Below are 12,161 nucleotides of genomic sequence, written 5' to 3' on the forward strand. Positions count from 1 at the left end.
GCGGAAATGCCCTGATACCGGTCATCGTGGGCACCTGGAGTCGGAAAAATTTGGCCCGGTTGAAAATATGGAGACGAGAGGGTTTTAGCCACTCAATTACTTAATGGGATCCAGTTGTTCTCCGGAGATTTTTGATAATCTGATTAGATCGCAGTCTAACCGAATGGAGGAACATATCTCTCGTTATTTTAGTTACACTTTTACCATACCGGGAGATTATCGAACTTTATTTATGTGTTTCTATACATAGCGATGCCTTAGTAGAGGTCCTAGCAGATGAGGTTCTGGCCTAGGCACGAATAGCCATTCCAATTTTTGACACACGAGCGCACCGGGGATAAATGTCATCTTTGGGAGGTGGAATGCACATACACTCAGGCTATTCATAGGGTTAGACAAAAAAGAAAGTTATTCACAGAGTCTACAAACTGGGCATGGTGTACTGACTCAGCCTGAAATCATGACATCTGCCAGCATTTGTCCCAGGATAGTATACTAAGGCCAAGTGTTGAGTCGGAATCTCTCCGATTCTCGGCTCGGAATCGCCTGCCTAAATTGGTTAACCCGCTGATCCTTTGGCCAACTTTTTGATGGTGAAATTTTTGCGCCCAAGGTCACGGCAGAAGTTGACATTCTGCCCCTGACCAGCCCACTCCTTGGTAGACGGGAGTACTGGATAGAAAAGTCGGGTCTAGCCCACAGCGATGTGTAATAGAGTTTGACAGAAGTCCGAGGCTCGTTGCCAACCCCGACAATACCACGAGGGGAAGGAGAGATATTCACCAATTAGGGTAATCTTAGTGGAAGTTCCCAGATCGGGTGGTTGTCAGCCCTAACCGCCCGTCGATTCTTTGACACGTGCCGCACGGTCGCATTCGCTGCACACCAAGAGGCCCAGAATATACCCCACCCATAGTCGATTCCATGCTTCATCTCGCGGCCCGGTTTGCAGCATGGCGCGGTAAAAGTGGCATACTAAGGATGGACAAGATTTTGAAAAGCAGTGCTCGTCGTGACACTCAAATTTGTTCCGGTAAGAGACTCCGACAGGATCTTGCAGAGGCTGGTCTTGAAAACCAAGGCGACACTCCTTTCATATATTTTGCGTACGTTCTCCGAGTCCAAATTGTTATGAGTAATATTTAATAGGGGGAATGGCCTTGATCATGCAAAGTCGCAATATTACAAAAGAAGTACCGAATTAACGGCCAATGAAGCGGGAAACTTGCTTCTTTATGACTAAATCAAGTATTGCATGAATGGAAATACCTCCAGGGGCTCGGAAAGACTGCTTTCCCCAGCTGGCCACGTGTGGATGAGTCGACAGGTGTAATTTCCATGAAAATTTTGATGCTGATGTCTGCCCCTTGTCAAGTCACTGTTTGGCAATGTCAGTCGGTCCATTATATATGGCTAGATGCCATGGTTTTTTTAGCCTTGCTGGTTCATTAAAACGTCTTCTTTGCTTCACTTGAAGGAGTTTGACCACTTGAACGTAGCTTTCTCTGAGGCTAGATGGAGTAGTTCTTCCCTAGAATCATTGCTAGCAGTACTATCTGCACCTTTCGCAAGAAGTATCTTGACAACCTCGATGTAACCTTTTTCTAGGGCTAGAAGGAGTGTTTTACCAGTATGACCTTAACGACCGACTGGGATATCTGCACCCCTCTCAAGAAGCAGCTTAACTACCTCCAAATGGCCTTTATCCATGGCAAGATGCAAGGGTGTTCTCCCTTCATGATCCCTGACGGTAATATCTGCGCCTTTCTCAAGAAGTAGCTTAACTGCCTCCATATGGCCAATGAATGAGACTACATGGAGGGCTGTCCAGCCACGCAGACTGCTGACAGAATTAAGATCAGCACCATGTCTTAATATTATTTCCACAACCGGCTGATGTCCTTCCATTAAAGCAGCTGAGAGGGGACTAGCATATCTTCCTCCTTTCCCGTCTATGTCAGCACCATGCTGCAATAATACTTTCACTATCTGCTGATGGCCTTGAGAAGAAACAGCATGGAGAGGATTTCCACGTCGTCCTCTTGTAGCATTTATATCAGCAGCATGCTTCGATAATACTTCCACAATCTGCTGATGTCCTCGGAACGAGGCATCTTGGAGAGGATTGCTAAATTCTCCAAGTTCTCCTAGTCTGTTATCTACATCAGCACCATTCTTCAATAATATCTCCACAATTTGTCGATGTCCATTATATGAAGCAGCTTGAAGAGGAATACCAAAGTCCCCTCCCTTGGCATTTACATCAGCACCCAATAGTGCTAATTGTTCAGTTTCTCGTTGCAAACCCCAAATTGATGCGTAATATATAGGACTGGGTGGACATTCCAAGCTTCGGCCGGTTGAGGCATATCTATCTGGATTATAGAACCGAAGCCACCTTTTGTATAAGATCTCATTACCGATAAAGAACTCCATGATCAACTGATGCAATTTGTCTTCGTTCTCTCTCGGAATGTGCCGCATGATCGATCCAATACCTAGCGGCGTAGTTTGCACGTTTGCAGTTACATATTTCCCCGATATCCATTCATCCATCTTCATACGGTCACTACTGGACAAAGCGAAGACGCATAACATGATGTTCCTTGGCTGTTTTATCGACGATGCCGTATTCATCGCATGGACCATTGTATTCGCTGACATGGGATGGGGCGAAAAACAACTAGAATATTGTAGATGCTGTACAATGCTCAAGGTTATATCGGCGTCTGCCAAGTCGGCTACATCGAAAAGTATTTTTGTATAAGGGTCGAACAAGCCGGTTCATCGGTATTTCAGTATCACGGCATCTCTAAGCAAAGGGTAGTCCAGATTCAATCTGCAAGGACAATAGGGGAGATCATGTGTATATAATAGGCAGAGAGAGCTGTAGTAGAAGATGGTAACACCTAATAGCTTTGGCAGGTAGGACAACTATTGAACGTCTGGCCGACAGTCTCAGCATCCTCGGTGAGTGAAACGTTACCAAGTGTCATCCACCACGCTTTAGCATGCATGTACGACGTGAGTCCCACCGATCCATATATGATTCTTCAGAGTATGTTACACGGAAATGCTAGGGGATGACATCACAGGTATGGTTACTGCTGTTGTACAATATATACAGAACTTTCATATATAGAAAAGCGTGTGGGTATATTGATTAAGTTCTTGGATAGTAAACACTGCTCGTGGTCGATGCTATCCCACGCCGTAGTTACATTGAAGAAGAGAAAACAAAGGAAAATTAATATATGCAGGGAGCTGAGTCATAGCTGGGGAATTTTAAAAAGGATCCACTAAGAAAAGTGAGGAGCGTTTAGGAAGAGACCCATGAGGACTCCACCCAGAGTACCAGCAATAGGAATAGTCATAACCCATCCAATCATGAGCAAAAGGACTCGTTGCCAGTTCACAGCCTTCCAGGTACCGTTGCAGAGACCCACACCGACGGTGGCGCCAGTGATACACATGGAGGTCGATACCGGGAGGGAGTATTGGGAGAAGACGAGGACGGTCAATGCGGCACCCAACTCCATGGAGCAACCACGACTGGGTGAATGGTACGTAATCTTGTTACCCATGACTATGAAAAAAAGAAATTAGCCAAATGAACTCAATGGAATATTGGAGCGACACCGCTTACCCTTCATGATGTTGTAGCCATAAGTGATGAGACCAGCAGAGATAGTAAGAGCAAGAACAGCGAGCTGCCACACAGGGACGGGGGCCTTCGACTGCTGGGCATCGCCAGTCCTCCATGCTGAGTACATCACTGCCCAAGGGCCCACTGAGTTTCCAATGTCGTTGGCGCCGTGAGCGAAGGAAGCAGTGCAAGCGGTGAGAATCTGAACGAACGAGTAGGTGTGCTCAACCTCATTGGGGTACTTCGGGGCATGTGCGTATACCCGGGCCATGCGCTCACCTTCTGGGGTGCCGTGAACACCAGATTGAGCGGCATGGATATCGTAGTTCATACCGTAGAGAAGACCAACTGTGATCATGGCCGGAATGCGCTTGGCCAGCCTCACCATGTTCCGCCATTCATAGATCTCACCGGCGCCCATGGGGTTGTCCCGCAAGGTGCGCATCGCCCATCCGAGGGGGCCACGCTTCTTCATGAGCCTTGCATGGAACCTGGCCTCGCCCTGAGCGACAAGTTCTTGGTAGGTGGCCTGGGTTTCTGCCATGACAAGGGCCTTTTCCTTCGTCTGGATTTGGTCCTTGCCAAGCTCTCCGGTGGTGGAACCAGCAGTCGAGGGGACCGACGCCATGTCATCATGGTCCTCCTGGACGACCGCGTAGTCTGGAACCTTCGCTTGTTCTCCCACGTTCGGGGACGCGCGCTGGAGAAGCAGGGGGCCCATGATGAACATCCACCATTTCACGTCCTGGTCTTTCTTGATCACCCGTGCATGCACAAACGGAACGAAAAAGATTGCCGATAGCACGGCGACACCACCACCACAACCCAATGTCACGGCGGCAATATACCAACCAGGCTTCTTGCTCAGCCCTAAGCTGGGAGAGCCCTTGTACACAATGGAAAGGGTACAAATGGTAGCGGCAACGAGGAACCAGAAGGGAGACGAATAAACCGCCCAGGGGACAGGGTTCTTCCGCATGTGGACGATGACTTTGATCAACATGAAGATAATGGCACCGAACGCACCAGAGATGACGGGCGCCATCCCCAGTCCAGCAAAGATGGCACCAAGACCCTTTCCATCATGCCAGCCCCATTGCACCTTGGATGCACCAGCGGTTGCAACACCAACACCAGCGACGGCGGAGACGAGAGAGTAGGTGGAGGAGACATGGGTGGAGTGTCGGGTACACCACATGACCCAGGAGGACGCGGCAGCGAGGGCACAGGCGAATGCCAGTAGTTGAACACTAGCGTCACCCCTGAAGGCGGATACGGGGATAATTCCGTTCTTGATGGTATCGGCGGTACGGGCGCCGACACAGACGGCTCCAAGGAACTCGAAGATTGTACCGAAGATCATGGCCTGTCGGTAGGAAATAGAACGCGACGACACACTAGTCGCCCAAGAGTTTGCAACATCATCTGAGATACAGGATTAGTAATTCCCTTGCTACCTTACGTCGATCAAGGAGGTGATGACTCACTTGCACCGTTGTTGTACGCGTCCAACAAGGCAAAGATTGTGCCAATGGCAAACACGTAGGTGTACTCGTCGAGCACCGCCATTTGGGCCGAGAGAGTTAACTGGATTAACTGATGCTCGGAAAATGGAAGAAGATAAGATGTGCGTAGAGAGGAAAAGAGAAAGAGGAGGGATCAAGATGACAGAAGGCAAGGTTTTATGTAGGTGGCCGTCCGTCTAGGGTTGTATATGAAAAGTGGGACGGGCGTCCGACACAGGCGTTCACCACCCAGTGGCAGGCTAAGACGCTAGTCCACTTAGCTGTACGGTCAAGCCCCGACGGTGGAAAGTTTCAGATGCGATGGGGGTTTCTTGTCAGAATCCAAGCCTTCTAGGCAGTGGAAGGAGTGCTCGGCACCCACGTGGCCCCTGACTTCGACATGCGACCCTCAACGAAGGAAAAAAGATGATCTCAATATCTCTCTAGGAAATAGAAATTAAGTGCAATTAAAACAAGAACAGGACGGCATTTGATGTCTACACGGAAATTAACTGTATGACGAAACAGGCGCGTGGGATTCTCCGAGTCAAGCCCTATATTTACCAGGTACTAAGTCACTTCCTCCCCTCCCTACACTAGTGGCACTACTACTGCACATAATCCTCCGCAAACGACTGGTATTTTTCTGGATAGTGACAGAATTTGTGTCTCACCTTGCCGGGGCGTCCGTTAGGCAATACGAGGGTGCCTTTTCCACCGCATGACGGTGGGATTGCATCTAGACGGTGGTCTCCAGACAAGACACGTTCCTCGCTCGCGGAGTCTGATTCGTAGCCGTGGTCTCACAGAGCAGTTACGCCCGTGGCTTGGAGCTGACCAGAGCTTCACCCATGACCGGCGTACTTGGCACCCTTGGCAGAGGTCAATGGCAGTCTTTATACTAGTACGACTGGCCGTTGTGATACTACTCAATCTCTTCCTCCGGGACCAGGCTTGGCATCGGAGCTGAATTGACCCAATCAGCGGGCCCACCGCTACCACGAGCTCCCTATCGACTCCCCGCTTGGTCCATGCGTTGATGGTGCCAAGACTCCCTCCCCTGCGTGATTTAATTAAGCCTTCTGATACCATTGGCTGCAGGCTCGGCAGTCCCTTAGTAGGAACCTTTCCATTCATTTTATTAGGTTCAAGAATTGTGATATCAATCCGGTTCTGGAAACTGTCACGGATCAGGGAATCTTCCATGATCACACCAGTGGTAATTGGAAACCGTCGCATTCCCTTGTTAGGTCAACCAAAGACACGTGCCTGTACCTTGAGATCAGTATGGACTATAGCAGTATTTAGTGTCAAGATAAATAAGGTAGTCAGTAGTTAGCATTATATAATTGTAATGATGGTGAGTGATATATACACTTTTCTTTTCTTTTCCCCCTCTCTACCATTATCGCTAGCATCTAGAAATTAGATACCATGATTCATAGACTAGAGTCATACAATTCACTCTCCCCACGTGTCTGGTGCTTCCCACCCAACTACTGGTACTGCACGTGCTCTGTCGCTTCATGAACTGGCAGTTCCTCCTGAAACCGTTAGTAATAAAGGATCGGACCACCGACCATCAGTTCCACCTATCATGTATATCATTATAACAGGTGCATCCATTGTATCCACTTCATTTGTCCGCCGTCTATCATCGCTTCCACCCCTCGGACCTGCATCTGGATTTCTTCTAGCCTGTCCGCTCCGGCATCGCTGCGCTCGTCGACTGGGATGTTTAGGTTTGGATTTGCCACAAAATTCGCAGTAGCGTCTTCTCGAAGATCGCTAAGCTGGTTATTTCATTCGTCAGGCTGTGAGCCACGGGATGATCGTTGCATACGGACTCGACAGGATGGATGTGACCTTTTGCCCTCCCATTTTTATGCCGTGTTCTTCCACAGTCTCGCCACAAAACCTTGGTATGCCTTGGCTGCGGCCCACGACACACCATCTACGTTTTCTTTCGATGCTTGATGACCGAGATCCTGCTCCTTCAGCCTTGCTGAGCCCCCATCCTGTGTCACACCATGTATGTAAAATCAGAACTTGTGTTGGCTGGATCCGCCGCATACCTACAGGGCAACAAAGGTTGTCAATGCCCTGTACGGACAAAACCCCCTGTGCTGCGCAGATTCCTTGCCCTGTTTCCGAACAAAAGCAAAAAATAATAATCAGACTCGAAGGATTTCAGTTTCGAGTTTGCCGCTTTCGATTTTTCACTTTTTGCAAGAGAGACACACGACATCGATGAACAGGGTTGCACTACCATTGACACCACTCCGATCAATCCCTATCATATGGAGCGCCACTACCGACCCTATTCATGCGCTTATCCCGCTAAACGTATAAACAACCTACTTATGTGAACAGAAGGCGTCGATCCGTCATATAAATGCGCCACCAAGACGGTCGTTAGGACAGCAGGACAAAGGCGATCCGCAATCGAGAACCTACTAAAGACGGCTGAGCGACGTGCAACCCACTGAACGCCATCTTGCACTGTGAGTCGCATGGGCCTTCCTCAATAGTATACGAATACTAATAACCCTCTTGCTGAACTACAGGCCAGAGTTTCTTCCCCAGCAACCTCGACTACCGTCTAAATGTCAGAGTAGTCCTATCAGACTCTTTTTAGCCCCTCGAATGGAGCCTAGCATTGTCGTGTGGCGGGAATCCCAGATCTATGATACTCAGTACTAATCGCGGTCATGTGCCAGTCATCCTCCCGCCTAACCTTAATTGCGATCTTGCTGGCTTTTGTCGACACATCCTAAGCAACTCTAAAACCCTGAAGAAAACAGTCAAGACCGAGACCTATCAAATGTCACGCACCACTGTGGATGCAGCGGATACGATCACACAGATATTCCTACCCGGAGTATGCAACCAGCGACTAGGAATCGGCAACTATAATCCCATCAGTCAGGCAGTTCTACTATAACGGTTCAAGCGTACTTCATGAAGTATCTGGGCATCATCTGTGAAGTAACGTACGGATGTGGTATATCCTCAGTGCATGTTCATTTGGTGGCTCTGCGTAATTGTCGGACACATATTGTAGGTTTTGATTTCAGAAAAAGGGAGGTGGCAATTTCCTTAAATCACTCACCTGTGAAGAGAAACTCCCAGAATGCGATCCGTCTCGTATGCGTTGGCTATTTCGCCGGACTGTGAATCGTATATGCTTCACCGACAGACTGGACATACTCCATACGCTGAACTGGTCGGGTGTCAGTGGACCCGCCGAGTGCATCACAGTAGATGCCAATCCTTATTCCACAACTCCCCACGACATAATGCTTGACAATGAACCAAGAAGTCTTCTTTTTCTTCCCTTCCTTGCTCCATCTCGTTTCTTTCCGTTTTCTTTATTGTTGTTGCAGTGATGGTGGTAGTGAGCCATCCCCTCGCCGAATTGTAAAATTATGGCTTATAAGGTATTTAACAAGATCACTCTAGAGAAATTATATTATGTTGAAGGTAGATAGGAGAAATAGTTTCGGTAATACCGCAAGTCTGTTACAATAACTGCTATGTGAGCCAGCCGGCTTAAGAGAGCCCTGACAACTTGACCGGAATAGTATCTATCAGCGAGCAGATCAATCCAGAGATAATGTGCTCATAATCGTTAGATGCTTCTGTCATTGTGAGTTGCCAATCATGCTTGGTCACCTTGCTTTGGAATTGGCAGTATCCTTCCAAATTTGCAGCACATCGTCGCCGCAAATCGTCTAGATTACAACCACTTTAGATTTAGATTTATTTTATTTTATCTTTTCCCTTTTATTCCCATATCTTGTCATGGACAGACGATGTTCCAGGTCTGAATTTGTGTATATGGTGTTGAAGTTCTCAGTATCCTATTAAGTTCCATGTAGAAATTCTACGATGAGCCCTAGGTAGATAAATATATATGTCTCGATATTCTATGGTCCGTAAACACGGAAGATATGAAATAAAACACAACCATAAAATAAAGGCAAGGCTTCCCAGAGAGAAGCCGAACAAAAACAAAGATCCTTCTAAATAAAAAAGAAAGAAAAAAAAAAAAAATAACAATAAAAGCCAAAATATATTGAACAGAAGATCGTAAACTTATTAAGCAATTGAAGCAAGCAAGTGCCAAGAAAACCTCCCGCCCGGACCATCGGTGATCGCGCCGAGGCTCAAAGCAGATTGTTTCCAACGAAAGTCGAGTAATAGCCTCATCAAAAAAGTATCCGTCGATTTCCGCCTCGGGAATATAGAAAAAAACACGTGAGGGTGACTTGTCCGCAACAAATGCCGAAATTCAGACCTCAACAAGGCGACAGTTGGCCTGGAACCCCGCACTCTCTGGCACGACGGGATTGGTCAATGTCACCTCACCCCCGGCGATCTTGCTTGAATCTGGCCCCAAAGCCCACTTTGGAATCCGGGGTAGTTGGAGTATTGGTGGTGCTCATCACCAACCCATGTTTGTTGACCTTGCAGTTAATTTAAATGGATATCATATTGACAAAGTTATGATGCTCGATATGGGTATCTCTATCTCTTCTATTCGAATACTACTTGGCTCAACATGACATACCTCACGACGCAAGGGACACTCCAACCTCGCGCAGTCTCGCCTGAACTTGGCACAAGCGCCACAGTTGGACGATACTACGCAAGGCTTGGCCCACGAGGGGTGACCCCACGTTCTGAGGGAAGGTTTGGGGGACTCGGGGTAGCTCGAAAGATGCACCTTTTGTGTTTATAAGCAGGTTGGCACCTTTCGTGTTCCCACAAAATTGCTCCACTGATTTGGGTTTCTGCTACTCTGCAAGCTTCCTCACCTCTCCTCTCAATATGCACAGTCAATCTGCCTCAGATCCAGAGAAACCGTCGAGCTCGGCCTTCGAAAATGTAGTCGAAAGCTCCTTGGAAGCTGTGGACGAAAAAAGGCCGCACGAAGAGGTAACCCCGACGTATAGTGTCGAGATGGAGAATCGCATCCTCCGCAAGATGGACCTTCGGATTATTCCAATGCTGGCTGTGCTGTATCTGCTTGCTTTCTTGGATCGGGGAAATGTTGGCAATGCGAAAATCGAGGGATTGTTGGAGGATTTAAATATGACGGGGCCGCAGTATAATTGGTGTTGTATGTGCTTCCCCTCTACTAATTAAATACGGCCTTATTGAGCTCATTATCAATCGTGGCAGTGACGGTGTTCTTTTTCACGTATGCTGCGTTTGAGCTACCGAGTAACCTGCTGCTAAAGAAGATGAGACCGTCAAGGTGGTTACCGTTACTCATGGTCGCGTGGGGTATTGTCATGGTATGTTGCCGACGTTCATGGTAACTACAGTAAGGTGACTGACAGGTTGAGGATTAGACGTTGATGGGAGTTGTCCATAACTATGCAGGACTATTATCCACGCGCATTTTCTTGGGTGTTGCTGGTGAGTATAGGGCCATGTAATGCAACGAATCATGTTTCCACTTGGACTAACCGTGTCGACTTACTAGAGGCTGGCCTTTATCCCGGAGTTGCATACTACATCACCATGTGGTACCCTCGACACCGGGCTCAGTTCCGACAGGCCTTATTCTTTAGTGCTGCCAGTATCGCTGGTGCGTTCTCGGGACTCTTAGCATACGGAATTGCGGTAGGCACCGTTGCAATCCCAATGAAAGAGCCTTACTAACGTATCGAATAGAAAATGGATGGGGTTGGAGGCTATGCCGGCTGGCGTTGGATTTTCATTTTGGAAGGCCTGCTCACCATAGTAGTAGCATTCATTGCTCCTTTCGCCATTCATGACTCCCCTGAAACTGCAAAATTCCTTACAGAAGAAGAACGAAAATTCGTTATTCACATGCTGCGTATTCAAAATACTGGAGGGACCTCGGAAGCCACCGAATTTCGCATGAAATATGTCATTGATGCCCTTCTCGACTGGCAAATTTACGTGTCTATTATCGGTATGTCTCCATTTACAAATTATGCTACCACTGCTGATAACGTAGTGTACTGGGGTATCACCTGTCCTCTCTATGGTATCTCGCTTTTCCTCCCCTCAATCATCAAGGATCTCGGGTATACATCGTCGACAGCCCAATTGCTCACCGTCCCAATCTACATCACGGCAGCTGTAGTCGCTGTTATCACTGCGTGGCTATCGGATCGCCGAAAGCAACGATCGCCATTTGTTCTTTTCTTCATGGGCCTTATCGCCGCTGGATTCATCATCGTGCTTGCGTCAACAGGAAGAGGTGTCCCGGGGGTGGTTTACTTCGGTGTATTCGTCTCGGTTATCGGTATGTACATTATGATTTTAATCATTTGGGAACAGCAGTCTGACAAAGACAGGTATATATCCCTCCTTCCCAGGAAACATTACGTGGCTCAGTGCCAACCTGGCCGGCGACTACAAGCGTGCTTCCGGGATGGCTATTCAGATCGGCCTGGGTAATCTGGCTGGCGGTAAGACATTTTTTTTCCGGCAATGTGATTGTCATTTGAGGTAAACATGACGCTAACAGAACCAGCCATGGCATCGAACTTCTACCGCTCTCAAGACGCACCGAACTATATCCTTGGGCATGCCTTGGAACTGGGCTTTTGTGTTGCCGGCATGATCGCGGCAGTGATACTGCGTCTGTCGTATCAAATAATCAATCGGAAACGAGACCGGATGGACGTGTCAGGGTACGACGAGGTGGAGATGGAGAAGATGGGCGATCGATCGCCGATGTTTCGATATATGCTGTAGAAGGATAGAGTTTTTGGCCTTTAGTTGAGCGCATTTGTGGATACATGAGATGGTCAGAACAGTACTGAGGTTGAATGCCTATAATAAGTATTATTAACCTTGACAAGTGATACATATATATAAGATACAAGCCTCGACATTTCCGATGATTCTCTGCTGGTCTTGGCCGATCAAGGCAGATCTATAGTGTTGGTAAAGTTCTACTAAGAATAGAAGGAAAGAAGCAGATATGGGTCAACGAAGATGATGTCAATTGCCTTTTTTTTTTT

The 12,161-nt window shown here is 47.8% G+C and overlaps 4 protein-coding genes across 4 annotated transcripts; 2 read left to right on the forward strand and 2 right to left on the reverse strand.

Annotated features, from left to right (window-relative positions):
- Positions 1–1,638: 1,638 nt before the first annotated feature.
- BDV27DRAFT_163955 (ankyrin repeat domain-containing protein) lies at positions 1,639–2,598 on the reverse strand (the record flags this gene model as incomplete). Its single annotated transcript, XM_032073622.1, has 1 exon — positions 1,639–2,598. The coding sequence occupies one exon, from the start codon at positions 2,596–2,598 to the stop codon at positions 1,639–1,641; it is 960 nt and encodes a 319-aa protein (XP_031921123.1).
- Positions 2,599–3,089: 491 nt separating this feature from the next.
- Positions 3,090–5,248, reverse strand: BDV27DRAFT_75054 (inorganic phosphate transporter). Its single transcript, XM_032077487.1, has 3 exons — positions 5,134–5,248; positions 3,647–5,071; positions 3,090–3,586 (listed from the first exon to the last, which is right to left on the reverse strand). Exons 1-3 carry the CDS (start codon positions 5,213–5,215, stop codon positions 3,300–3,302), a joined length of 1,794 nt encoding a protein of 597 aa, XP_031921124.1. The 5' UTR covers positions 5,216–5,248; the 3' UTR covers positions 3,090–3,299.
- A 2,150-nt stretch (positions 5,249–7,398) lies between these two features.
- Positions 7,399–8,531, forward strand: BDV27DRAFT_138312 (uncharacterized protein). Its single transcript, XM_032069205.1, has 2 exons — positions 7,399–7,655; positions 7,719–8,531. The coding sequence occupies exon 2, from the start codon at positions 7,838–7,840 to the stop codon at positions 8,093–8,095; it is 258 nt and encodes an 85-aa protein (XP_031921125.1). The 5' UTR covers positions 7,399–7,655; positions 7,719–7,837; the 3' UTR covers positions 8,096–8,531.
- A 1,416-nt stretch (positions 8,532–9,947) lies between these two features.
- BDV27DRAFT_169836 (allantoate permease family MFS transporter) lies at positions 9,948–11,892 on the forward strand (the record flags this gene model as incomplete). The annotated part of the gene is made up of 8 exons (XM_032075137.1): positions 9,948–10,276; positions 10,339–10,454; positions 10,512–10,578; positions 10,646–10,785; positions 10,837–11,101; positions 11,147–11,437; positions 11,490–11,603; positions 11,669–11,892. Exons 1-8 carry the CDS (start codon positions 9,985–9,987, stop codon positions 11,890–11,892), a joined length of 1,509 nt encoding a protein of 502 aa, XP_031921126.1. The 5' UTR covers positions 9,948–9,984.
- Positions 11,893–12,161: the final 269 nt, after the last annotated feature.

This window comes from Aspergillus caelatus (genome assembly GCF_009193585.1).
Source record: "Aspergillus caelatus strain CBS 763.97 unplaced genomic scaffold BDV27scaffold_372, whole genome shotgun sequence".
Lineage (NCBI taxonomy): Eukaryota > Fungi > Ascomycota > Eurotiomycetes > Eurotiales > Aspergillaceae > Aspergillus > Aspergillus caelatus.

Coding starts and splice junctions, on each gene's coding strand:
- BDV27DRAFT_138312 (XM_032069205.1), top strand. CDS start 7,838: ATGATACTCAGTACTAATCGCGGTCATGTGCCAGTCATCCTCCCGCCT.
- BDV27DRAFT_75054 (XM_032077487.1), bottom strand. CDS start 5,215: ATGGCGGTGCTCGACGAGTACACCTACGTGTTTGCCATTGGCACAATC. Junction 5,072..5,133: donor CGCGTACAACAACGGTGCAA/GTGAGTCATCAC, acceptor CCTGTATCTCAG/ATGATGTTGCAAACTCTTGG. Junction 3,587..3,646: donor TGGCTACAACATCATGAAGG/GTAAGCGGTGTC, acceptor TTTTTTTCATAG/TCATGGGTAACAAGATTACG.